General features: G+C 53.4%; 3 protein-coding genes across 4 annotated transcripts; 1 reads left to right on the forward strand and 2 right to left on the reverse strand.

Moving 5' to 3' along the window:
* The first annotated feature begins 331 nt into the window (after window positions 1-331).
* On the forward strand, window positions 332-17,997 carry ADCY4 (adenylate cyclase 4). 2 transcript variants are annotated; one of them, XM_037129417.2, is made up of 26 exons: window positions 332-453; window positions 770-975; window positions 2,219-2,416; window positions 2,547-2,708; window positions 3,354-3,503; window positions 3,943-4,091; window positions 4,174-4,285; window positions 4,982-5,109; window positions 5,262-5,420; window positions 5,674-5,806; window positions 6,007-6,180; window positions 8,683-8,726; window positions 8,865-8,951; window positions 9,145-9,214; window positions 9,534-9,631; window positions 10,307-10,391; window positions 10,484-10,621; window positions 11,235-11,345; window positions 11,610-11,794; window positions 11,999-12,083; window positions 12,550-12,708; window positions 16,279-16,425; window positions 16,732-16,839; window positions 16,944-17,058; window positions 17,340-17,464; window positions 17,548-17,997. In XM_037129417.2, exons 2-26 carry the CDS (start codon window positions 817-819, stop codon window positions 17,698-17,700), a joined length of 3,234 nt encoding a protein of 1,077 aa, XP_036985312.1. In that variant the 5' UTR covers window positions 332-453; window positions 770-816; the 3' UTR covers window positions 17,701-17,997. The 2 variants fall into 2 exon arrangements, with proteins under 2 accessions (XP_036985312.1, XP_036985313.1); XM_037129418.2 differs by lacking the exon at window positions 332-453 and adding an exon at window positions 608-669.
* Window positions 17,998-19,311: 1,314 nt separating this feature from the next.
* On the reverse strand, window positions 19,312-21,063 carry LTB4R (leukotriene B4 receptor). Its single transcript, XM_053654874.1, is given in 2 exon segments — window positions 19,312-20,448; window positions 20,976-21,063. Coding segments are annotated over 2 exon segments (1,140 nt in total). The 5' UTR covers window positions 20,979-21,063.
* On the reverse strand, window positions 20,362-26,960 carry LTB4R2 (leukotriene B4 receptor 2). Its single transcript, XM_037129468.2, has 4 exons — window positions 26,933-26,960; window positions 25,366-25,465; window positions 21,073-25,025; window positions 20,362-20,448 (listed from the first exon to the last, which is right to left on the reverse strand). Exon 3 carries the CDS (start codon window positions 25,004-25,006, stop codon window positions 23,933-23,935), a length of 1,074 nt encoding a protein of 357 aa, XP_036985363.1. The 5' UTR covers window positions 25,007-25,025; window positions 25,366-25,465; window positions 26,933-26,960; the 3' UTR covers window positions 20,362-20,448; window positions 21,073-23,932.
* Window positions 26,961-27,077: the final 117 nt, after the last annotated feature.

Consider the following 27,077-nt stretch of genomic DNA (forward strand, 5'->3'; position numbering starts at 1 on the left):
AATGAGCGTTTGCCTCCATCCTGACCTAGATCCCAGCCCCGTCGGGCACCGTGAGCATCGCTTTCTCACCAGCCTTCAAGCCAGTGCGCCCTCAGCCTCCCTCACATCCAAGCGTTCCACTTCTGCTTTAACACTTGCCACTGAGTGGGCCCACCCCACGCATCTCGCCCGTGGTCCTCATTCTGCTTACTAAAATGGGCTGAACTGGAAAAGCAGTAGTGTCAGAAGAAACAATTAGAGTGGGGGAGGGGGCCTGGGGAGTCCCGCTCGGGCACGGGAAGGGCCGGGCTACTTCACTGGGGAAGTGGGAGGGGGCCGAGGCGCCCGGAGGGAAGCGTCTGTCGCCCCGGGCTCTAAGCCACTAACTTAGCTGCGGGCAGAGACTCCGCAGCTCAACCCCCGGCTCCCGCCCCGGGCCTAGCAACCTCAGCTACTCCAGCCTCGCTGCAGGCGGTGAGTTGGGGAATAAAGGGAACCCGGGGCTCCATTGCCTCCACCTCAAATCCTGTCCTCAGGTAGCTGAGGCTTTGCTGCGGGGGCTGGGGGGGGAGGGGGGCGGAATACCTCCGCAGTCCGGGTTGGAGGGAGGTGGAGCAATGCCCTCACCGCCAACTTGGGAGAACACTGGGAGCCACAGGGTGTGCCTGGAAGGAGATGAGTTCCTGCGAGGTGAGAAGAGGGGGTGGCAAGGCTTGTACCAGGTGAGAGGGACACAGTTGGGACTGGCTGCGGCCCGCTGGCAAGTAACCGGGACAACGGCCCTCCCCAGGCCCGGGGTCTGCCCCGCTGTGGTGCAGCGCCGGACGAGGGAAGACCATGGCCAGACTCTTCAGTCCCGGGCCGCCGCCCAGCGAAGACCTCTTCTACGAGACTTACTACAGCCTGAGCCAGCAGTACCCGCTCCTGCTACTGCTGCTGGTGATCGTGCTCTGTGCGCTCCTGGCCCTGCTGGTGGTCGCCTCAGCCAGCGGCAGGGTGAGCAGGGCCTCTGGTGCCCAAGCTTCAGGGGCCACGGGAGGGTTACTGTCTAGGGGGTATTTTCAGTGCTGAGGCTTGTGGGGTCTTCTTTTCGATGTGCCTTCTTTACTGGGACCCGGGAAAGAAGCATTGAACCTTTCTATAGAGACCCTGAACAAGTCACTTCACCTCTCTGGGCCACACGGTCTCTGGGTCTACTCTGGGAGGTATCTGAGCCCTGGGTACTTCTAATTTCTCTGGGGGTGCTGACAGACCTTCTGTAATTATGAGCTTCTGTAAGCTACTAGTTCTAGAGTAAATCCAACACCCAACACCGGATTTTCCCATTTTCCAGGGTGGGGGAAATTACACCGGGCCCGTGGGAATCTGTTTCCTGGTTTTCTTTCCACCTAAGGGGCTGCGGGGCAATTGCACGCACCAACTCCCAGAAGTTACCTTCCGTCCCGCTCACATTTAGTCCCAAAAGAAACCAATCTCCAGTTTCCTCTGGAGGAAGAAAAGGCGTCTATAAATCCATTTCTGGAAACATGCTCCTTCAAGTTTTCTTTTCACTCTTCCGAGGTTAGGTGGGGAAAATTCACTGGACGTAACCAGTCCTTGGTAATCCGCCTCCAAGTCCAGGAAGAGGTGGGACAAAGGGCGAAGACACTGGCAGGACCTCTACGCCCAGAGGCGGTGGCGAGAAGGCAGCCCCTGAGGGATAAGGGGGGGTTCCTGGCGCCCCCTGCTGCCAGAGCCCTGCTTCTCAGGGCCCGGAAACTCCAAGCCGTTTGCCTAGGGCAGGGAATCTCACCAGCAAATTGGCCAGATTTGGATGTCCTTAGTTCTAAGTGCCTTCTGTAAGCTAGGATTGTTCACTTGCTTCCAGATCCCAGGCAGGAGCTGTGATTCCTACTTGACAGATGAGGAAACTGAGGCTCAGAATGATCACGGGCATTCAATGGCCGATTTGGATTTGGAGTCAGAACTTCTGGGTAGATGGCTGATGGCTCAGCCGCCTCTGCACCTCTGCAGCTTGCGAGTGAGATATTAGGTTGAACCTTATGAGATTGCTAGTTCTGTAGGTTAAAATCAGGTTACCAACAATTCATATGGTTCAATCTAATATGAACAGCAAGGAGAGGTGCCCTACCTCCTTTCCGTACTTGAGTTTGAGACACTTTTCAGAATTGGCCTGAAGGGCTGCCCATTCTTGCTCTTGGACGAGCTCCCCAAACTCTATCCGCGCCCCTCCCCACAGGAGCTGACCTCAGACCCCGGCTTCCTGACCACGGTGCTGTGCGCGCTGGGTGGTTTCTCGCTGCTTCTGGGCCTGGCCTCCCGCGAGCAGCGCCTGCAGCGCTGGACGCGTCCCCTGTCGGGCCTCGTGTGGGCAGCGCTGCTCGCTCTTGGCCACGGTTTCCTGTTTACTGGGGGCGTGGTGAGCGCCTGGGACCAGGTGAGATGGGTGGCAGGTGGGGCAGAAGGTAGAGGGACGCCCCGACCTCCAACCTGCACCCAGGACACCAGCAGCAAGCAGTGAAGCGGTGTCAGCCTGCAGCTTCCCACTCCCGCTCCCCCGTCCCCAGGTGTCTTTTTTCCTCTTTGTTATCTTCACTACCTATGCCATGTTGCCCCTGGGCATGCGGGACGCCACCGCTGCGGGTCTTGTCTCATCACTCTCACACCTGCTGGTCCTCGGGCTGTATCTTGGGCCTCAGCTGGACTCCAGACCTGCGCTGCTGCCACAGGTGAGCACACAGGAGTAGCACGGGCTGCACCCAGGGCCAGCTCAGCGGGGCGCTACTTGGTTGGTCAGGGCATTCATCTACCATTTGCTGAGCTCTGACACTACAGCAGGACACAACGCTGGGCGCTGGGCACAGGGCACACATACAGATCGACCCAGACTGTGCCCTCTTGGAGCTGGTCCACTGTGCAGTGCCATGCCTGCAGACACCAGAAGAGGGCTCTGCGCCCTGGGGCGAGGAAGTTAGACAGGGCTTGTGGGGACAGATGTGCAAGATAGCGCCCTCAGAGAGAATGCAAAAGTTAGAGCTCAGGTAGTTTTGTGCCGCTGTGCGTGTAGGGGTGGGGTAGGGTTATAGAGTGGTATTCCAGGCAGAGGAAAAGTGTGTGCAAAGGTTTCTAGACCTAAGAAGCTTATATTGGTGCAGCGGCCAAGAGTCTGGAGCTGGGGGAACGGGGGCAGGTGGACAAGAAGCGCCACTTACCACCTATGGATCCCACTGTGTGGCGCTCACTGCCTCCAAATACTTGGGTCTCTAATGGTAGTGTCCTCCCCAGCCCCTCTGGAGACCAACTCCAGCTACACACATATGCACTTTCACCCCTACCCGGGCCTAGCGCCCCCTGAGGCTGACCCTCACCCACAGCTGGCAGCAAACACGGTGTTGTTTCTCTGCGGGAATGTGGCTGGAGTGTACCACAAGGCACTGATGGAGCGGGCACTGCGAGCCACCTTCCGAGAGGCGCTGAGTTCCCTGCATTCTCGTCGGCGGCTGGACACAGAGAAGAAGCACCAGGTCTGCCTGTACTGGGGGTGAGGAGGGACCCGGTCTGGGAGAAAAGGGTTACTTCACTCACACAACTGGGCTCCTTCACAAGCCAAATGACTTCGGGCAGGTCACCGATTTATTTTCTCCTTTGTCAAAAGTGGCTGTTGCCTACCTCGGAAGGTTGCCGGGGAGCTCAACCAAACTGAAGCTTGTTAAAAGCTTTTAGAACCTTATGACACTAAACGAATTCTAATTCTGGCATTGGTGCTGGGAATTCAATCCCTAAAGGTGGTCAGTGCAGGATGGGGTACTGGAGCATAGCTGTATGTGGTGGGGAGGACCTGGAAGACCACCCTGAGGAACACCCAGGGGGGCTGGAGAAGGATGTGGGCTCCTAGGCATTTGAGAAGCTGGGCTCCTGGCTTTAGTGTGCAGAAGGGTTGGTTCTCATAATGACCTCCCTCAGGAACACCTTCTCTTGTCCATCCTTCCCGCCTACTTGGCCCGAGAGATGAAGGCAGAGATCATGGCACGGCTGCAGGCTGGACAGGGGTCTAGGCCAGAGAACACCAACAACTTCCACAGCCTCTATGTCAAGAGGCACCAGGGAGTCAGGTACAGACAGGCAAGGATGGCTGGTGGGGAGGGGGCGTGGGCCAAGACCCTGGCCCCACTGACTGCAGTCTGCCCTGCCCAGCGTGCTGTATGCTGACATCGTGGGCTTCACGCGGCTAGCCAGTGAGTGCTCCCCAAAGGAGTTGGTGCTGATGCTCAATGAGCTCTTTGGCAAGTTCGACCAGATCGCCAAGGTCAGAGGGGGCCTCCCTCCCCAGCTTCAAACACCCCATTCTGGAGAGCCTGTTCCAAGGGCAATCCCTAACTTATAAGACCCTGGTCTCACTTCAGAGCCCTTCTGGGCTCCCAAATACACCGCCGAAAATTAGAAAGCCCTGGCAAACACCCCAGTTATGGAGCCCCTCACCACATACTTCAAATCTGGAGACACCTCTCAACATCTCCACAGGTGCCCCAACCACAGCACCCCAAATATGCCCAGAACCCCAACACAGGTGTCTCTGGACACTAAACCTGAATCTAGATATTTGATGTATTACCTTTAGGAGGCCCTTCCAAGGGAAATCTCAGGCTCAGCTTAGACCCCAGGGATGCCCCCAGGCAACTTAATCTTGGGTATCCTGCCCCCAATAAACTCCTCATACCAGTCTACTTTTATATGCTCAAATCTGAATACACCCTGCACATGCCAAAGCTGGGGAGAGTGACAGGCATCTCAACCCTTGAGAAATCCTTCTGAGAACAACGAATGCATGAGAGACCTCAGCTAGCCCCACGACAAGTTAAGGGAGTCCCCGGATCTGCCCTAGACGCTCCCAACCTCACAAGTTCCTCAGGAACGCCACAGTGGCTCCCACCTTTCCCACCTTCTTCCCGCCTCCTCTGGCCTCTAATCAGGTGCCCCTCTCGCCCTGCACACACACTCCCAGGAGCACGAATGCATGCGGATCAAGATCCTGGGGGACTGTTACTACTGCGTCTCCGGGCTGCCCCTCTCCCTGCCAGACCACGCCATCAACTGCGTGCGCATGGGGCTGGACATGTGCCGGGCCATCAGGTCCGCTCAGGAGGGCGGGCAGGAGCAGTCCTGAGGGATGGATGTGGGAGAGGAGCAGGCAGGGTGGTGAAGTCTTCCTGGAGAAAGGGAGGGCTGTGGCCTGGGTAGGGCTGGAGACAGCACTCAGGTTGTCCCTGAAACACCCTGCTCAGGAAACTGCGAGCAGCCACCGGCGTGGACATCAACATGCGTGTGGGCGTGCACTCCGGGAGCGTGCTCTGTGGAGTCATCGGGCTGCAGAAGTGGCAGTATGATGTCTGGTCCCATGACGTCACATTAGCGAACCACATGGAGGCGAGTGGCGTGCCAGGGTGAGACCTGGGGCTCCAAGAGGCTGCAGCAAGAGGCCAACCAGGCCTCCCCCTTGTTGCTTCCCTTTTCATAGTTCCTTAAAATGAGCAATCCCATTGGGGCCCAGGGAGCCTCTGGGGTGCAGGGAGGGGATCTGAGGGGACTTCCTATAGCACTGGTCCTTTCTTGAAGTCAGAGCTTCAGGAATGATCCTTGAAAGAAAAGACAGATTGGGGGCCCTTCTTCCTAACTCCCATGGTCTCCTCCTTCCAGACGAGTGCACATCACAGGGGCCACCCTGGCCCTGCTGGCAGGAGCTTATGCTGTGGAGGATGCAGCCATGGAACACCGGGACCCGTACCTGCGGGAGCTAGGGGAGCCCACCTACCTGGTCATCGACCCCCGGGTAAAAACCTAACTGAGAAACCAAGGGCTGGCCCACTCTAACCATCCACACCCACAGGTCCAGTCTCTTGTCCAATGCCAGAGATGGAGTTCCTGGGTCCTAGTGTGCATGTTTCAGGGAAGGGGACACAAATTTCTAAGGGCTGTGGAGAGAATGGGGGAGGGTTCATACTCTTGACTGTCAACCCTTATATACCCCAGGCTGAGGAGGAGGATGAGAAAGGCACTGCAGGAGGGTTGCTGTCCTCTCTCGAGGGCCCCAAGATGCGTCCATCACTGCTGATGACCCGATACCTAGAATCCTGGGGTGCAGCCAAGCCTTTTGCCCACCTGAGCCATGTTGACAGCCCTGTGTCCACTTCTACTCCTCTCCAGGTATGTCCGCCTCCATCGTGCGTCCCTGCATTTACATAAACCCACCCCCAGTGTCCATTCCCAGCCTCCCTGCCCCTACCACCAGTGAGTCACCTGATGACACCCCAAGTCTGAACTCTCTGGTCACCCAAATCACTGCTTCAGGACCTTCCCTGCCCTGTCTCAAGAAAAAGGGCACAGATGACTGCCCTTTGAGCTCACTGCAGAGATGTGAGATTCCTATAGACACCATGTCCATTGCTCCCCAACCTCCATTCAGGAAGCCCCTCCCCCAGGGACCCCACTTCCTTTTGACTCTGTAGCCAGTGCTCACGCCCATTCTCATTAGGAAGTGTCTCTTTTTAACTCAATTCCCACAACTACATGCTCTCTTCTTCAGTCCCCACTAACTGGGAAGGTGGGGCAATTGGTTGTTGATGCTACTCTTCAGCACTTGTACACAGATAAAATGAGGTGACAGTGAAAATCTCACACGGCTTTGAAGAAGAAAGTCACCACGAGCAGGCAGGGGCGAGGGAGACAAGGGAGGGAGTGGGCCTGCCTCCTGTCTAGGGAAAGCTAGGGCAAGCTGGTAGATGACCCTAGGCATAGCGCCTTTAGGTAACCACTGGCTCCCAGCTGGTGGAAGAGCCTGGAGCCCTGCCTCTAGCTCTTGGGGTTGGTGCTGGGTGATGAGTAACCAGAACCTTCATTCAGGGAGCCAGGCTATGTCCACAAAGCCTTGCCCCAGGGTTAGGTTCCTCAGCCAGCTCTCTTCCATCTTACTGATATTCCCCAACCTGATAGGCATTCCCAGCTACCTTTCTGCAGATCTTCCCAGAATCTTCTCTACTGGTAGACCTGGTCAAATTTATGGGATGACCCCGGGGTATCCTTTCCATTCCATCCCTCTTCTCTTCCATTCAGCAGGAAAGCAGGCTGAGAGCAGCAGCCAGTGAGGAGTGAGGGGACATTGGCTGCTATGGGTTGGGAGAGTACTTCATTTCAAGCCTCAACTAGAGTAGGGGACAAGTCAGAAGGGCTAAGCTCACAGGAAGGAGAGGAAAAAAGTACCCAAGACCCAGCTGATTGGCGCAGGATGAGGCCTCCAGGATGAGGGTAGAGTAAAGGGGCTGTGGCTGGGGGCCCAAGGATGTGAGACGACACTGAGTGCCATCCCTGTGGTGGGGATGCCCCCAGAACCCATGCCAGACCTCTCCAACCCTCACTAAGATGCAGGCTGAGAAGTATCACGGTGGAGGGGTAGGGTAGACAGGACCTGACCAGCCCAGAAATTCCCCTCAGTCCCTGAAGTTCCAGGGTCGCAGTCACATGGTAGAAATCCTGAGAATCACAACTGGCTTACTCTTAAACAACGTGGAATTTTGGGAAGGCGGGGCCATGTTCGTGCCAATGTATCCCATTTGTCTAGTCACTCCCTCCATAATTTTGAGCACCTACTATGTGGCAAGCACTAGACTAGGTCTTGAAAAGGTAGAAGTGCATAAGATGCTTTCCTTTTTTAAAAATAACATATAGGCATTGAGCAGGGGCAGGTGGGAAGTTTGAAAATACTTAGGCTCAGGCATAGATGCAGAGATGGGCTCACGAGCTCGTACCTAGAACACACCTCTCGATCTCTGTCTGTCCCTGCCTCGGTTTCCGTCTCAGTCTCTGCCCCTCCCTCTCCACACACAGAGGGGGAAAAGGTGGCCTCGGCGACCCTGCTTTTTTCAGCTGAGCCCAGGGGATCAGGGAAGATCACCACCCCTCTTGCCCTGGGCTGTGGCTGCAGCGTTTTTCCCCTCTCCCTTGGTGCTGGTCCACTTGCCATTTGTTTTCTTATCCCTTCACGCACTTTTGGTGCAGAACGAAATGACGGCAACCAAGTCTGTTTCTCTTCCTCTTTTCCTTTCTTCTCCATTTTTTGTTTCCCACCCCTACTGCCTCCCAGCTCAGCCTGACCATCACAAAAGGTCTGAGAGGAGTCACTGCGTTCTGTATTGTCCCTTCAGTTCACACCAGTAAGAATCTGTGGGCATCCGGGGGAGATGGGAAAGCCCCTGACTTTGGCATTGGGTAGCCCTTAGGGAAAATCGGGCACAGAGAAACCAACAACCACTCAAGCCTGTGGAAGACACAGGGTTGCCTGGTAAGTGACAGAAACTAACTATGAGGGAATCAGAGTCTGAAGGCCCTGGGAGTCTAAGGATTCAGGAGGAAGAGCAGTTCAGACCACCCCCCACAACGTGTTTGTCAGTTTGGTTCAAATAAGCTCATAATTTTTTTAAATAAATAAAATAAAAAGACTCAGGAGGAGTCTTTAAGGAGCAAATGCAGTTTGAACTTTCCCTGAAGAGCAGGTGGAATTTGGTAGAGAGAAAAGTCATTAGAGGCAGGGGACACAGCCATATCAAATGCTCAAGGTCAAAGATATGTGTAGGCATGGAATGCCTCGCTCCAGAGAGGCTCCAAGGACCCACACCATCTTCCTGTCTTCCCCTCCCTGTGTTCTCCCAACAGGAGAAGGCCCTGGCTTCCTTCAGCCCCCAGTGGAGCCTGGACCGGTGAGCAGGCCTGAACAATTTTGACAGTGGAGCTGAGTGACCAACCTCCATCCTCCGGGTGGGAGTGGGAGTCGCTCCTGCTTTGCCCGGGTGCTTTTGAGGGTCTCTATGGTGACAGGCCAGGCTTTCACTGTGCAGGAGCCGTACACCCCGGGGATTAGATGATGAACTGGACACCGGGGATGCCAAGTTCTTCCAGGTCATCGAACAGCTCAACTCTCAGAAGTATGGAGAACAGAAGAGGGCTGGGAGGGCTGGAGGGCCTGGGCTCCGGGGGTAGGGCAGGGGTGCTGCTCCGCTGATGACCTGGAGGGCAGGGAGGGTCTTTCCTCTGCAGCCTGAGGAAAGATTCGCCTGACCGCTCCCTCCTGCCCCGCTCTTTCCTCTCTGGGGCTCACTGCTCCCCACCTCCCACCAGACAGTGGAAGCAGTCAAAGGACTTCAACCCACTGACACTGTACTTCCGAGAGAAGGAAATGGAGAAAGAGGTGGGCTGTGGGGCTGGGGAGGGGCATCAGAGGATGCCCTGCAGGCCACTCTCCCCGCCCCCCGGTGTGCTCAGTTTGTGATCCTGGGAGCGATGGAGGAGCTTGTGCCTCTCTCTAAAAGAAAAATCACACTGTACATTGAATTACTGGGTGGTGATGGAAGAGCGGACAGCTCCTTGGAGAACCCATAGCGACTACCTAGAACTGAGTGAAGGGGGGGCCGAGAGGCTAGGGGACCAACTCCTTGCCTGGAGCTGACACCTTCCAGATGATGAGCAGCACTGGTGACCCTGTCTCCACCCTGACCCCTCCCTTCCAGTATCGACTCTCTGCACTCCCTGCCTTCAAATACTATGCAGCCTGCACCTTCCTGGTTTTTCTCTCCAACTTCATCATCCAGATGCTGGTGACAAACAGGTGAGACAGTCCCAGAAAAGGGAAGCCCTGATTTTCAAAGAAATGGACCCTCTGGTTCTTTCTGATCCCTGACACGCACTTTCTTCTTGTGCCTACTTCCCCTTGGCACTGACCCACAGAGGAAATAGAGACATGGGTTCTGGGAAACCATGATAACCATAGCCCCCATTTATTATTGTACATCCTGTGAATTTTTCTACATCCTGTGGACCCAAGCATTTTCTCATGCCTGTCTCTTGAGTCTAACATCCCCATGAAGGAGGTTTTGTTTCCACTGTGAAGCCAAATTTCACAGCAAACAAATATAAAAATGAGTCCTCACTCCTAGTCCACGGTTAGGAGGGGTGAGGATTTGTTTAAAAGTCAGCCAGGTGAAAGAGCTTTGGCCTCAAGCCTCGGAGACCAGTCTGACACAGCCTCAGCCACTCTGTGGGCCCCACTGCCCCTTCCAATACTGTTCCCATCTTATTAGTTCTGGTCCCACCCAAACACTGCCCTAGACCCCCTCAACTTTCCCATTTTATCACGTAATGTCTTTTATCATCCCGCACCCCATCAGCAGCTAGTTCAAATCCCCAGAACCACTTCCCATTTCTTCCAACCAGATGATAGCACCCTTCCACACACAGGGAGCCTGTTCTGGTTCTTCAAAGCCTCGCTCTTGCCTCTCTCTAGGCCCCCAGCGCTGGCCATCACCTATAGCATCACCTTCCTCCTCTTCCTCCTCCTCCTCTTCGTCTGCTTCTCAGAGCACCTGACGGTGAGGTGGGCTGTGGGGCGGAAGTGGAGAGCTGGGGTTCTGACCACGACCTGCTCCCGCTCCATGACTAAGACTCCATGCTTCCTCCACAGAGGTGTGTCTTGAAAGGTCCCAAAATGCTGCACTGGCTGCCCGCACTGTCTGGCCTGGTGGCCACCCGGCCCGGACTGCGAGTTGCCCTGGGCACTGCCACCATCCTCCTCATCTTTGCCATGGCAATTGCCAGCCTGGTGAGGGCAGAGGGTGCCGCGTGCACCCCCACCAGGGCATGCTAGATCTGCTGAGGCTGAAAGGGGGCCTCTGGATTTGGGAGGGCAGCTGGACTAAGGTCAGGGATGCTGGAAATGCTTAACAAGCAATGAAAAAAATGATAGTCACTCATCTACCACCTGGGCATAATCTTGTTACCACTTTGGTAGACATCTCTCCCATCTTCTTTTTTTAATGTAGGCAGATCATCATTACTTAGCTCATTACTATGATTTTATAGTGAACTTTGGCTGACTTTTCAGAACTTAAAGTCATTTTTAGAATTCTATCCTTGAAAGGCACCTTAGGAATCATGCCCAGCCAAGAAAAGGAAGCTCGGGCCCAGAGAGGCTGAGTGGCCAGCAAGAGATCACACAGTGGAGCCTGGGCAGTCCAGGGCTTGTGACGGCCTCTTCCCCCCTAGTCCCTGCTCCTCACCACCAGTGAGGGGCCTCACCAGCCAGAAGCAGCCAAATCTGCTCCTTCGGAGGCGTCTGGCCCCGACTTACCCCTGGCTCAGCTGACACCCAGCCCAAGCCAGCACTGTGCCCAAGGAGCTGCTTGCCCACCTCCGCTCCTCCTCTCCTTCTGCAGTTCTTCACACCGGCAACGTCAAACTGCCCTTTCCGGGCTCCCAATGTGTCCTCCGTGGCTTTCAACCTCTCTTGGGAGCTCCCTGGGTCCCTGCCTCTCATCAGCATTCCAGTGAGTGTCCTGAATCTCCTCCAGAACTTCCCTCAGCTCCTCCCCCACATATTTAATCGAAGAACACTATCTTGTGAGGAAGCCACAGGTCATGGGACATAAGTCACACTTATGTCCCATGACATAAGTTTGTGTGCCCGTTTGTATGACACCCCCTGCCGCCCAGATAGGACCTGGGAGGGGCAGGACAGGAGTCCTCGGGTACCTCCCCACCTTGCCTGTGGGACATGTCCCACCTCCTGACCAGCCTATCTGGCCCCACAGTACTCCATGCACTGCTGCGTACTGGGTTTCCTCTCCTGCTCCCTCTTTCTGCACATGAGCTTTGAACTGAAGCTGCTGCTGCTCCTGCTATGGCTGGCGGCCTCCTGCTCCCTCTTCCTGCACTCCCATGCCTGGCTGTCCGACTGCCTCGTCGCCCGCCTCTATCAGGGCTCCTTGGATTCCAGGTGTGCATGACCGCTGGAGAGAGGTGCCCGGGGCCTTCTGAAACTGGGTGGTGGGACAGGGCAGAACTGTCCTCACTTCACTGACCTGAACCACCCACAAGACAAAGCAGGAGGGAGGCTGGGGACTCCATGGGCACTGGGGGCAGGGAGAGGCCATCGTGAAGGGGCAAGGCAAGAGACAACCCTGACCCATGGCCTCCTCAGGCCTGGAGTGCTGAAGGAGCCCAAACTGATGGGAGCTATCTCCTTTTTCATCTTCTTCTTCACACTCCTTGTCTTGGCTCGGCAGGTAAGTCACCCAGTTCAGCCTTCCAGGGCCTCCCTATGAAGCATGAGATGGGGGTCCCCATATTTGTGACTTGGTCTCTTACATTTTCCTTAATCTGGTGTCTCCAAGGTTCAGTCCAAGAGGTGTACCCACTGAAAGCTTCTAAGTAAAATTTTCTAAGTGAATTTTTTGTTCCCTTTCTTTCTCCCTCATTCCCCAAGGAGAATGCCCTCAAATTCATTCTTTCCTCCCCGCCTACCACCAATCTTGGAAAACCCATGCTTAAGAACAAATTTGCTACCAATTCTGCCCACCCTAGTTTGAATGTAGTTTCAAGGTAGTCTCCCCAGGTTAGTTACACCTTAAGCCTTATCGCTAAACTGTGAAGAGGTGTGGCTTTAGGCATCATGGGGCTGGAGCAGGTGACCGCTCAGGATCTGGGGTTCCCCTTCACTGTGTCCCCCCATGGCCCCGTGACCCTCCCCAGAACGAGTATTACTGCCGCCTGGATTTCCTGTGGAAAAAGAAGCTGAGGCAGGAGAGGGAGGAGACAGAGACGATGGAGAATCTGACTCGCCTGCTCTTGGAGAACGTGCTCCCTGCACACGTGGCCCCCCAGTTTATTGGCCAGAACCGGCGCAATGAGGTGACTCCTGACTCCTGAGCCCCAGACACCAGGGGCACTAGTTTCAGATGAAAGTCTTGGCCCTTAGCCCAACCTCTCTAGACCCCCCCAGAGTGGACTGGGCAGCTGCCCAAGCTCCTCCATACCCCTGTCAGGTGCCTCCAATTTTCACAAGACCTTAGACTCTGGTTTTGGTGAGCACAGAATCTCTGCATTCCAGGTTCTTAGAAAGAGTGTTCTCTCCAACTCAGGATCACTCCAAACTTTTCAGAAGCTTTGTCAAATGTTGACAAGAGTTGTGTGGAGGACAGAGTCCACCACCTCCCTAGACCAGCACTATAGTTGGTAGCCAGTAGCCATGGATGCTCATTTATTTTTTTAATTTTATTTAGTTGTTTTTCAAGTACAGTTTTTTGTCTATTTCTCCCATCCCAGCCCCACCCTGCCCCATGCTCCCCACCTCCCTCCCATTTCCAACCCCCTAGTTCTTGTCCCTGTGTCCTTCCTATTTGTTTCTCCAAATCCCTCCCCTTTTTTCCCCTTAAATTCCCTTCCTTCTCCCCTCTGGTCACTGTCCCTTTGTTCTCTATTTCAGTGTCTTTGTTTTTATTCTGCTTGCTTGTTTGTTTTGTTGTTTAGCTTCCTGTTAAAGGTGAGATCATATGGTATTTGTATTTCAACCCCTGGCCTATTTCACTCAGCATAATGCTTTCCAGTTCCATCCATGTTGTTGGAAAGGGTAGTAGCTCCTTCTTTCTCTCTGCTGCATAGAATTCCATTGTGTAAATGTACCACAATTTTTTGATCCATTCATTTACTGACGGGCACCTAGGTTGCTTCCAACACTTGGCTATTGTAAATTGTGCTGCTATGAACATTGTGGTGCATAGGTTCTTTGAAATTGATGTTTTAGGATTCTTAGGATATAATCCTAGCAGTAGAATTGCTGGGTCAAAAGGCAGGTCGATTTTTATTTTTCTGAGAAAATTCCATACTGTTTTCCATAATAGTTGTACCAGTCTGCAATCCCACCAACAGTGACCTAAGGACCCCTTTTCCCCACAACCTCTCCAACATTTGTTGTTTGTTGCTTTGTTTATGATGGCCATTCTGACCAGTGTAAAGTGGTATCTCACTGTGGTCTTAATTTGCATCTCTCTGATAGCTAACGATAATGAGCATATCTTCATGTGTCTCTGGATGTTCTGTATGTCCTCCTTGGAGAAGTGTCTGTTCAAGTCCTTTTCCCATGCCATGGGTGCTCATTTAAATTTAACTTAATCAAGTGGGAAATTCGTGTGACAACATGGATGGACCTAGAAGGTATTATGCTAAGTGAAAAAAGTCAGACAGAGAAAGACAAAAATGCCATACTATTTCACTTATATATGAAATCTAAAGAACAAAATAAATGTCAGACAAACCAGAAACCAAGTCGTAGATACAGAGAACAAACTGATGGTTGCCAGATGAGAGGGGGTCTGGGGCCTGGGTGAGAAAGGTGAAGGAATTAAGACGTAAATATCAGTAGTTACAAAATAGCAACAGGGATGTAAAGTACAGCATAGGGAACATAGTCAATCATGTTGTAATAACTGTGTGTGGTGTGAGGTGGGTGCTAGACTTATTGGGGAATTGCTTCATAAATTATATAAATGGCTACACTATGCTGTACAGCTGAAACTAATATAAAATAATATTGAATGTCAGCTGTAATTGACAAATTTTTAAAAAGCTGAGACTGAGAACCTAGGCCCTCACTCTTAACCCATGACCTTGCTGTGTTGCCTTGGGTGTGCTGTGTAATTTTCAGGTCTTGTAAATAAACCTGTATCTGAAACCAAAAAAAAGGCAGGGGTAGAAGAAGGAAGGGAGGAAGGGAGGGAGGGAGGGAGGGAGGGAGGGAGGGAGGGAGGGAGGGAGGGAGGGAGAATTCAGTCCCTCAATCACACTGGCCACATTTCATGTGCTCAAAAGCAGCATGTGGCTAGTGGCCACCATATTGGACAGCACATCTATAGAACATTCCCATCATCACAGAAACTTCTATTAGATGATACTGCTCTAGATCTTCAAATAATCTTCCTATAGTCAGTCCATCAGAAGGTCACCCACATATTTGTACCCTCTTATTCATACCACCACCCCCTCATCCTCTGCTATGGCAATGTGTTTGGCCTGTATTGAGAGGTGTTGAAAGAAATAGTCCAGAGGTTATTTTACAGCCTAATGTCCCCACCAGCTGCTGTCTGCTCTCAAGATCAGAAGTAGCTCTACCTCTGGTTTCTTCTCTTATAGACACTGGGAATCTTGTAAGGGATCTTGTTTCTGTTTTCACATTGGCTACTCGAAAGCTCAGACACAGAATCGAGGACTAATGTGGGTTTACTAACCCATTTAGTGAATCAACCTCAGATCTGATTCCATCTTTACCATCTTGCCTTTATTTTCCCTTTGCCCTATTTTTCCTATTATTGCTCTTATTTTATCATGCAAATTGTCGAACTTTATAAGCTGATTTAACTCATTTAATACCTTTCAGCAATAGATAAGATATAAAGATAATTCCCACTGACATGATCCCAGTTCTAGAAGTGATTCCCTTCACATTGCTATAAGGTGGTCTTTACCTCAAACATGTATCCTTCCTGGAATCACAATAAGACCCAATTTTTTAAAATATATTTTATTAATTATGCCATTACAGTTGTTCTGTTTCCCCCCTTCATTCCCCTCCACCCTGCACACCCCCTCCCCCACCATTCCCCCCTTTAGTTTATGCCCATGTATCTCAAGTTCTTTAGATTCTATACTTCCCATACTATTCTTGCCCCCCTTATCTATTTTCTACCTACCATCTATGCTACTTATTTTCTGTACTTTCTCCCCCCTTCTCCTCCCACTCCCCTGTTGCTAACCCTCCATATGATCTTCATTTTTATGGTTCTGCTCCTGATCTAGCTATCCTCTTAGTTTGCTTTTGTTTTAGGTGTGGTTCTTAATAACTGTGAGTTTGCTGTCCTTTCACTGTTCATATTTTTTATCTTCATTTTCTTAGATAAGTCCCTTTAACATTTCATATAATAAGGGCTTGGTGATGATGAACTCCTTGAATTTGACCTTATCTGAGAAGCACTTTATCTGCCCTTCCATTCTAAATGAAATCTTTGCTGGATAGAGCAATCTTAGATGTAGGTCTTTGGATTTCATGACTTGGAATACTTCTTTCCGGCCCCTTCTTGCCTGTAAGGTCTCTTTTGAGAAATCAACTGACAGTCTGATGGGAAGTCCTTTGTAGGTGACTGTCCCCTTATCTCTTGCTGCTTCTAGAATTCTCTCCTTCATTTTAATCTTGGCTAATGTAATTATGATGTGCCTTGGTGTGTCCCTTTTTGGGTCCAACTTCTTTGGAACTCTCTGAGCTTCCTGGACTTCCTGTTTTGACTCCTGCGTCATATCCCTAGGGTAACCTAGCCCTCCCCGCAACCTCCTTCCCAGTCCTTCTTACACAGAGGTGGAGGTGTGGGGACACAATGACAGAAGGAGAAAGAATATGGCCTCCAGCCTTACTCCAGCTTCTCACCTTCCCAGGACCTCTACCACCAGTCCTACGAATGTGTCTGTGTCCTCTTCGCCTCGGTTCCAGACTTCAAGGAGTTTTACTCTGAATCCAACATCAACCATGAGGGCCTAGAATGTCTCCGGCTGCTCAATGAGATCATTGCTGATTTTGATGAGGTGACAGTTCTAAGTGTCCCCCGCATCCTATGTCCGGGACCCTAGAATTCCCCACCAGTCCCTCCTCCTAAATACTTTGCTCTTCTGGCCATAAGACCCAGTCTGCCCTCTTGAACCTTCCCACTCCTCCTCTGACACCCCAGCTTTGCCTTCTTCAGTAACTCTGTTCACTACCAACTCTCCCTCCTGCCTCCATCCCTGACCCTGCAACTGGTCCTTTATTTTCCGAAGGCCTGGGGTTGGGTTTTGGGGAGAGAGGAGGGAGAGAACAAGGAAGACTGGGGACACAGCCTCATCTCTATACAGCTGCTGTCTAAGCCCAAGTTCAGTGGGGTGGAGAAGATCAAAACCATCGGCAGCACCTACATGGCAGCTACAGGCCTAAATTCCACCTCTGGACAGGATACACAGCAGGTACAGCACTCCTTCCTTACCTATCAACCTTCATTGGAAGGTCCATAAACGGGCCTTACTCCTGTGCCCTCATTGACCCATTCTGGTGGCTGACCCATTCCCAGGATGCTGAGCGAAGCTGCAGCCACCTCGGCACCATGGTGGAATTTGCAGTGGCCCTTGGGTCTAAGCTGGACGTTATCAACAAGCACTCATTCAACAACTTCCGCTTGCGTGTGGGTAAGGGCCTTCCGTCGCTGGGAACGTCTGGGACCTCTTCCTTACCTTCCCAAGGTCTCCCTCCCCATGTCCTCTGTTAGCTGCTCCCAGCTCAACCCAGGACCTCCCTCCAGACTCATCCTTTGAGATGGAGCAGGAAGCTGCTGAGCCGAAACCTGTGAGGTGCACCCACTCCCTGCCCCACGCTCCTCTCTGCTAAGGCCCCCGGGCCCTTCTTCCTAGTTCCTTGAGCTTTTTTTTCTCCTCTCCCTCCTCAAATCTGCTTTACCATATTTTGTCAGGGTTGAACCACGGACCTGTAGTGGCTGGAGTGATAGGGGCCCAGAAACCACAATATGACATCTGGGGCAACACGGTGAATGTGGCCAGTCGCATGGAGAGTACAGGAGTCCTGGGCAAGATCCAAGTGAGGAAACCACATTGGAGGCAGGGGGGCAATAGATAAGGTTAGGGCCATCCCCATACTCCTTCACCCTCCTCCAATCGCAGGTGACAGAGGAGACCGCCTGGGCCCTGCAGGCCTTAGGCTACACCTGCTACCGCAGAGGTGTTATCAAGGTCAAAGGCAAAGGGCAGTTGTGCACCTACTTCCTGAACACAGATTTGACACGAGCTGGACCTCCCTCAGCCACACTAGGCTGAGACCCCACTCCCTACTCTTCATCTCAAAGATCCTCAGTAAAGAGACTGGAATGTCTGGAGCAAACTGATGTGAGAAGCTGCTGAACAGCTTCTGGGATCACCTCCATGCCTCTCAGCCGGGCTGCTTTTTCCCAGGTCACGCCAAGTGGTGTGTGTGTGTGTGCAAGCATGAGTGTGAGTGCATGGAAGGGGATGATTCTTTTTCACAAGCTCAGGAAGAGAACTGCCTCAGCCTCCCTGCCTGCCTTCCAATCTGATTTCAGTATTTAATAAACCTTGGAAGTATGAAGAATTTTAGCTGCATGACTCAAAATGAGGAGTTGTCTTTTCCTGCTCCCCACCCACAAATATTGGAAGGAATCTTTGGGAACAATGTCATTTGACCTTTATTCATTCAACAAACACTAAATAAACTCTTATTATGTGCTTACTATGCAGCATGGGCGAGAGGCCTTGGAAAAAAATCTGTTAGGTTGCTTCCCATTTCAACTGTTCTAAAACTGACCCATGATGCTTTCCTGTGAGGACCTGTAGACAGTTTTGGGGTTCTCCTGTTCTCAGGCCCCTCAGATGCCCCCTTGCTTCCTTCTGTAACCTTCTGCTCAGATGCCGACATTATGTGGGTCTTGAAGCATCCACAGTTGACTCCCCTGTTCATATTTTGGGGTCCATGAGGGATATCTTGACACCCTAGCTTTGTTGCAAATATTTTACAACAAAACAAAAGCATGGCTTTTTGGTCTTTCTCCTAGTTGCTCTTTCTTTTCTTATGGGAAAGATTCAAAAAGTACACCATTACCACTGCTGCCCCCATCTTCCTAAAATGCTGTCAGAACAGAGGCTCTGTAAGACCACAGCCATCCCTAGGAAAGAAGGACTCATCCATCGGGGAATTTTCCTTTCCTAAGCATGACCACAGTCATGGAGTTCCCTCAGCCCCGCCCTGCGCCAGAGTGTGTTTTGGGGCCTGGTTAAATGCTGTCAATTCTAGGGGACAAGATCTGCTAACTTGGTTCTCAAGTGAGGCCTCTTTGGGAGATGGAGGGGCCTTCCCCTTAAGGGAAGAAAGCCAGTCCCTTAGAAACATACCACTGAGAGGATGAAGGTCAAGGGCAGGAAGCTGGAGCCATGGTAACAATGATAACTATCACTGGCTTCAGGGTACAGGTCCCAGAGCAGTGCTGCACTTTCTCAGAAAGTCGGATGAGTCACGGAGTCTGGAGTAAGGAGCCCACATGGGTGGTCCTCTTCAGTCAGCTCCTTCAGGAGTCTGCAAACCTGTGTTCTAAGTATGATCTACAGGCCACCCATCTCAGAATGCGGGAGTGGGAGTTGATTTCTAGGTCTGTCTTTGTGTCCCTTCAAAAATTGAAAATCATGGGAAACTAAAGGATGTGCCTCTCAACTATGGAGACAGACCCCCATTAAGGCACACCCAGGAGCACCCCAAACCCCGGTAATGCACATGCCACACACACAGGGTTAACTCAGTTTCAGACTTCAGTTTTAATTGCAAAGCTGCCCCTGGGAGCCAGGATCCCCCTCTGCCCTTACTCATCTCTCCCCTCCCTCTTCTTCCTCTCCACCTCCACGCCACAGGCAGGATTGGGGTCAGGCCAGCGCCGGGGCATTCTGCCAGGAGGAAAGCAAGTGTTCTTCCACCACCACTCTCCAGGCCTGGTTCAGTTCACTTCACTGGAGAGGTTCGGTGGAGACAGTGAGGCTCTCAGCTGGGTTAGACTCAGGAGAGGTGGGGGCGCCCTTCACAGTCTGGCCCAATGTGACCCCACGTCGGGTGCTAGACGCCTCAGAGCCAGTGGCCTCCAACAGTTTGGCGATGAAGCCCACACCGGCTGAACGAAGAAGGCCACCTCCTGCGCATGCATACAGCAGGGGGTTCACGCTGCTGCTCAGAAAGGCCAGAGCGATGAGCACATGGCGGGCCAGGCGCAGCCGCTGCCCTACAGACCCCACCCCTGCCTGGCCCGCCAGCACACGGCCAGCCTCAGCCAGGTTCACTAGGTGATAGGGCAGCCAGAAAGCGGCGAAGGCCAGGATGATGAGCGCCACCAGGCGGCCCGTGCGCCGGCTGCGGCGGAAGCGCCGGGCCCGCAGCCTGCGTCCGATGTCTGAGTAGCTGGCCACCACGGCCAGGAAGGGCAACAGGAAGCCAGTGATGGCCTCGAACAGCAGATGGAAGGCCCTGTGACTTTCGCTGGGGTATACTGGAAAGCAGACCAGGTTCCCGTATTTCAGTTCCACAGTGCGGTATACGATGACGGGCGTGGCCAGCAGAAATGATACCACCCAGATGCCTGCCAGCAACCGCCAGGCAAACGCCTTGGTACGCATCTTCTGGGACACAAAGGGGAGAGCCACGGCCAGCGAGCGGTCCAGGCTCATGGCCGCGATAAGCAGAACACTGGCATACATGCTGACTCCGCAAACATAGTGGAACAGGCGGCAGCCAGCCACTCCAAAAATCCAGGTGCCTCGGGCCAGGGAGTGGAGGAAAAAGGGGGCAGTGAGCAATACGGCCAAGTCAGCCAGGGCCAAGTTCAGCACCAGCACAGCAGTGACAGAACGCTTTCGCATCTTGACCAGGATGCTCCACACCACAAAACTGTTGCCAGGGAGCCCCACAACCAGAGCCACTGACAGTAGGATGATAGCCAGCAGAGAGATGAACACGACGCCTGGTGAGGAAGGTGCTGCAGGAGATGTAGTGTTCGTGGCCATGGCAAGGATCTGGAGGTTAAGGTGGACATGCGCATGAGGGTAGGGGTTCAAGGGTTTCCTGGCACCCTGGACACACACAGCCTGAATCCTCTTTGTCTTTCTCCAAACCAGCACCAGCAGATGCACCTTTGCAATGCACTGCCCTCATTACTACCAATTGACCTGTCTTAGGAGATCTGGCTGAGAAGAAAGACTAATTTCCTAACTGGGCCACAGGGCCCCTTCCTGTGCATAGACCCAATTGCAAAATACACGGTAACAGCAGCGGTAGCATTTCCAGACCCTTTCAGCCTCTTTTCCTCGGAAGACCCTCAAACCCAGAGCCAAACTAGGGGTGGGGGACTTCCTTACCAATGTGGCACCTCTCAGAAGACTAACTACTCTCTATCCTTTGCCAGGTCCTTAGCCCCCTCAGTCCCACTGATGTCCTCCAATTCCCTACCCACTCTCCCCAGAGATGCCCAAATTCCACCAGGAGTAACAGGGATGGGAAGGAGTTCATGGAAAAAAGTACAAATCCTCCCAAGTCCTCTCACCATGGGTCAGGCTCTGTTCGGAAATTCCGTTGGACCTTCTCCTGTGGCTGCACCCCGCCCCTCCAGCACCTCCTCTACTCCCAGGATCCTTACTCACAGGCTTTGCTGGGCACTGGTCGGACGCTGGTGCCAATCGCAGGGTCAGGGCAGAGTGGTGTAGCCTATCCCCAGCTCTGTCTCAGTGCTGGGGGCCTGGCTCCAGGTCTGGATGCTGTCAGCTAAGTCAGCCAGAGAGGAAGTACCACAGCACAGGGGAGGGGGAAGATGCATCCTGAGGGTGGGGCTGAAACTCCTGTCCCGCTCCCTTCACTAGAAGGAGGGATATTCTTTGTGTTCCAAAGAGGCCAGCAGAGAGGAGGACCCTCAGGGGAGGGACCAGAAGAGAAGAGCCCTAGAAGGGGCAGTGAGAGAGAAAAGGGTGTAGGAGTGAGTAGGCTGGGGTGTGGCCTCATATGCAGGTCTAGACTGGATAACTGAACACTGTAATAAACTGTGTCATATGGGAGGAGGAGGGAGGGAAGCCAGAGAGAGGAAATGGGTTCAGAATTCGAGGGCAGAATGTTGAGTAGATTTTGGGTGAACAAGTAGATTTTTAGATTAATAGTAAACGTAGGTTAGAACTGTGGTTAGGTTTGAGGTTTGGGTTATGAAATGACTTAAAGAGGTCAGCAAGTTGTCCTTGCTGTAAGTTCAAGTATGAGTGGAGTTGAGGGGAGAAGTCCATCTTCTAGCAACCCAGGCCCTCCCCTCATTTAAGAGGGTTGGTTCCATCCTAGGTTAATCAATTTTCCCTTCTCTTGGTAGAAGCCAAAGTCCAAAGGGTCTCCTTCCCATCACACAGAATGTCAATTTCTTCCCCTTCCCCTAACCGCTTGCCCTGTGCTTGCCCACATGGTTACCCTGACACATGAGTTTGGATTTAAGATCTGGGCACTGGACAAGGAGGTCAGTACCACCTTGTTCCTGCCTTCCCACAGCCTACTGTCCAGTCCCACCTTCAACACACACAGGAAATAGATGCTGAGCATGGGGAACAGGAACGAGGGGATGGGGGCAGTGATACCTGCCCTGCCAAGACCGGAAACCAGGGCTGTGGAAAAGGAAACAGCCCCCCAAAAAGGATCACTCTCCCCTTTCCTCCTTTCCTTGAACTCTCCTGCAGGAGCTAAGAGCTGGAAAGTTTTTCCTTCAGTCTGACCTCCTGCTTCCCTTCCAACTCTCCCACTCTCCGGAAATTTGCAGTGTAATGGTGCCTCCCACTTTCTCTTCTTTGAGAAAAGCCAAAGCAGAGTTCACCCAGCAGCTGTCAGGTAGAGGATATGATGAAAAGAAATGGTCTGAAACCACAGCAAGCAGGCAGGGTTGAGAAAGGACTTTCTGACCACAGACAGCGTGTGAGACAGGGAATATGTAACAGAGGAAGTTGGCGATCCTCTCCCCCAGTGCATGAAGACAGTCGATGTATCAGTATAGAAGCTCTGACTCAAAGCTCTGGGGTCAATCAGAGACCCCTTCCTTCTGACACAAATGAAACTGTCTTTCTTCCTCTCCTGAGCTGCTTCCCCCCCACATCTCTGCCAGTGGCCTTTCTTCCTCCAACCTGGGCTAGACACTCTGCACATACCTGCCCTCAAGCCCAAAGCTCCACCCCCAACCTGTTTTGGTGGCCCTGGTGTGACCCTGACCCTGAGGACTGGGTTTCCTTTGCTCTCTCTTGGCCTCTGCCTAGGTGGTGTGAACAGTCACTAAAGCAGGACCTGGGGTAGTGGTCAGATTGCCCAGAACTCAGATAACCGACATCTAGGTTTGCCAGAGACTGAGGGGTCTGGAATAAGAGCTAAATTTTAGCAGCTTCCACTGCTAAAACTGGGAAAGTCCTGGGCCAACCAGGTCGGGTTGGTCACCCTAGTGACCACATGTGTGTACACAGCAATGTCCCCCAAAAGGAATCCCATCTTGACTCCCAACACTCAAAACTGTCAGGATCCAGAGTAACTTTGAGGCCTAGATATAAAGAGATTCCAAACGATGGGGGCTGGGGAGTACTGGGAAGTTCTAGCAGGTAAGGAACAGCCAGCAGTCTTGGGAAGAGCCAAGACTTGGCAGAGAGAAACAGGAGAAAGGAGAGGTGGCACCGCCCTGAAAAGTTCTTTCTGCCTCCAGATTCCCACACCATTCCTCATACTGCCTCCCGTCCAACCGCAGATACCCTCTGGGAGAGCGAGGGCCTGCTCCTGGGCTCCCTTTTGAGTTGGGTGACCTTTGAGGGGAGAGTTGGCCTCAGAGAAGAAGATGAGTCTCAGACCCCCCAGGGCCCCTCCCTCGCTGGGCCAAACACATTACAGACAGACAGACAGAAAACTTCCCTTTCAAACTCCGTAGACTGACTTTCACCTTCCAGAGCCAGCTTCCTCCCACTTGGCTCTTCCAGACCACAGAGGACGGATCCCATCCCCACCCTACATGCAAGTGCACACCTCTCCTTCCTTTCTCCCTTTATTTACAGAGTGGTTGGATGGGCTGGCCTGAGGGAACCAGGCCACCTGGGCTGGAAAGGACAGGTCAAGATGCCACAGAAGGCTAGTCATGCCCAGACTTGGCCTGCCCCAGCAGGGAAACCAGGTGGCTCCCCTGAAATTCAGGCATGCTGAACCACCAGGCAGAACACGCTTCAGCCATGGCGTAATGGCTGCACGACGTCTTTCACAATGTGTACTGGCAACAAGTTAGTAGTGCTGGCACATGGGCACATGCCAACCTGCAAGTGCCCAACATTCATTAACATGAACCCTCACCCCACACAATCCCTCAGTTTGGAGGAAATTGGGCCTGCTCCAGGCACATAACAGCTCTGCCTCAACAGATCCAAACTAGTCAGAGGGTTCCCAAATGCTCAGGAGTGGTTCTCTGAGTTCTGAGGGGTGATGAAAGGGGATAAGGCAGAACAGGGCTTGGTGTCAAGGATCCCCCTCCTGACCCTCCTTTGCTGCCCCGCCCCCTGGGTCGCCATTGCCCCGAACCTGCCCCACCACTTTGAGTCTAGAGGTAGTTCGGAGCTCCAAGGTCCCCTCCCTAGAGCGACCTCCTCGGGCCTCTCCAGAGCCCTCAAAGAGCCGTGTGAGAAAGCCGGGGCCTGCGCGGGGCAGCAGATCCCCTGCAGTGAACAGGTAGAGCACCGGGTTGATGCTGGAGCTGAAGAAGGCCAAAGCTGTAGTTCCAGCTCGTGCTGCCTGGCCTGCGCCGCCCAGCTTCGCCAGGGCCCCTTCGGGTGGAGCCAGCGCGGCCACCGCCTGCACAACGTTGACCACATGGTAGGGGGCCCAGAGCAAACCGAAGGCGAGCACGATGGCGCTCACCAGCCGGCCCACCCGCGTGCCCTGCCGCCCAGAGCCCCAACGGGCGCCCCGCAGTCGCGCCAGCGTCACGCTGTAGCAGCCGAGCACCATCCCGAAGGGCAGTACAAAAGCGGTCAGAGTCTCCAGGCTCAGGTGGATGGCGGTGTGGGCCCGCGACGGGTGGCACAGCTGGCACAGGCTGTCCCCCCAGAGGTGACGGTAGACGGCGGCTGGGACGGCGAGCAACAGAGCGGTCAGCCAGACTGCAAGCAGCAGGTGGCGGGCCAGGGCCGGGCTACGCAGCCGGGGCGCCAGGAAAGGGCGGGTGACGGCGAGGCAGCGCTGCAGGCTCAGCAGGCTGGTGAGCAAGACGCTGGCGTACATGCTGAGCGCGCACACATAGTACACGACCTTGCAGCCCGCCTGGCCCAGCGGCCACGCCTGCCTGACCAGAAAGGCCACAAAAAGCGGTGTGAGCAGCAGCACCGCACCATCGGCCAGCGCCAGGTGCAGCACGAGAGTGGCCGCCAGTGGTCGCCCCCGAGCAGGCCGCCAGCACGCCAAGCTCCACACTACAAAACCATTGCCGGGTAGCCCCAGCAGCGCTGCCAGCAGCAGAAAGGCGGTGCCTGTGGCCCGTGAGGCCGTGGAGCTCAGCAGAGTCTCGTTCCCAGGGGGGCGGTAGCAGTCCGTCATCCTTCTGCACCTACGGGGGCTGGAAAGAGCCACGGAGTGCATTCAGGAGGTGGGTAAAAGCCCACGGTGTCCCTGATGCCAGGTGAGAAGGAACCGTGCCTTCTCCCAGTTCTCTGCAGTCTGACTCTTTTGTCTGGGAGCCTCGACTTCCTCAGGGACCCCAGCTCCAACACAAAACACTTCGTCTTCTTAGAACCCAAATGCCCTACTCTCAGTCAGCTGACCCACCCGGTCCTCACTCTCAGGCTGTCAGCACCTCCACCTGCACTCCTCTACCCTTCTTTGTCTAGCCCCATTCTTTACACCTCAGGGCAAAAGTGAGCAGTGGAAAGTAAGGGCACTTAGGCAGATCTACTTACCCAGCTGGGAGCTAGCGGCGTGAGGGCCCGCAAAAGGCCTGGGGAGGCTGAACGGCAAAGCAGCAATGGGCTAGGGTAGGTGCCTGCTCCTGACCTTTGCCTGTTAAGTTTGCAGAGTGAGGCGAGGATGGGGAGGGGTAAGGTGGGGCCTTTCTTGGGGCACCTCCCTCACCCTACTCCTTCCCATCACTAACACGTCCAGGCATGTGAGGTACTGCCTCCCAGGCAAAAGGAAAAGCTGAAGGGGTGCAGGTGCGGTTCCCTGGTCATGAAAGTGAATGAGTAGACACACTGCTGAATCCTGACCCCCCAGCTCTGGCTCCGACCCGCCCCACCCAGTCACCCCACCCTCAGGTCTCTCGCTGGTTGTCAATGACAGCTCTCAGTGTGAAGCGTGGTGCTAAGGTCTGTGGGGCAATGGGGGATGCACGGAGGTGTAAGGGGCATGTAACCTGCCTAGGGTTTACAGCACACGACCTTGAAGAGACCACATGGCTAGGCTGCACCAGGATACAAGACAAGAAACAAAGGAAGACATGCTGAAAAGAAGCCTTCTCTGGGTGGAGAGGTCAGGCTAAGGTGAGAAATGAGAAAATTTGAGAGGACTTAGTAAATTGATAAAGTTGAAAGGAGGAGAAAGACCTGTGTCAGTCAACAGCCAGAACCGGGGGTTCCTTGGGACCAGGACACTAACATCATCTCCGTTTGGGTTCCCTCCAAAGCAAAGTGTGAGTTAAGGGCATGGGTACAGGTAACCCTACATTTGGGAGATCAGCTTGGGAAGCAGGAGTGAGAACAGAAGAGATGGAAGAGGAAAGCCAGTGAGTGTTATGGAGCTCCTTCCGTAGGCATCAGGGGCATCTAAGAATGCAGAGAATGCCTTCCAGAAAGAAGCAGCACGGACACTGTTACACGGGTTTGTAGCCCGCCCTCGTCAGGGTGCAGACTGGACTGCCACAGCTTCAGACGACTTCTAGGCAGGAAAGCAGAGGGACTTACTCTCATGTGAGGAGTTCACTGCCGGTGAGAGTCTGAACTGCCCATCACAACTGCAGCTGAGATCAGAGATGGGACATCAAAAGCTAAAGTCCTGATCTCATCAAAGGACCCCTTCCCCTTTCACATGAACTTCATGCCCATTATGTGGCCAAAGCGGGAAGGTGAGAGAGAAAGCAGCTAATCCAGTGTGGCTGAAGCAGGCAGTTCTGCAGAATTGAACTGAAGAAATGTTGAGCCAACTGCTTCCTCTAGACCAGAAAGGACACAGCAGGAAAGCAGGAGGGCCGGAGTCCCAGACCGGAGCCTGGTGGGCCACGGATGGGGGCCCAACTTTTTCTCATACCCCGCCCAGACCCACTGCCTCACCTCCCCTTTCTCTAAGCCCTGCCCTTGATCCCAAGCTCAACCCAGCCACCCCTTTCCTAAAGCTGAAGTTTACAGGTGTTTCAGTAGGTGGCAGCATGTACGTCACAAATCACATAATGCAGCTTCTATACCTAGAAATTAGATTCATACAAAGAAAACCACCAGAGGTCACATTCCATCCTTTCACATAGTTCCCATTTACCCTCACATCACATGCTGCCACCGGAGACAGACCCACAGAAAGTTTCTTTGGCTTTTGCCTGGCAACTCCGTGCTTTAATCTTCCCCATAGGACCCCGTCTAGGCCCCTCCTCTTCTCCCTCCCCTTGGACTTTGACCTCCTTACA

The sequence above is a fragment of the Artibeus jamaicensis genome, unplaced genomic scaffold (assembly GCF_021234435.1).
Source record: "Artibeus jamaicensis isolate MK-2021 breed Jamaican fruit bat unplaced genomic scaffold, CSHL_Jam_final contig_887, whole genome shotgun sequence".
NCBI lineage: Eukaryota > Metazoa > Chordata > Mammalia > Chiroptera > Phyllostomidae > Artibeus > Artibeus jamaicensis.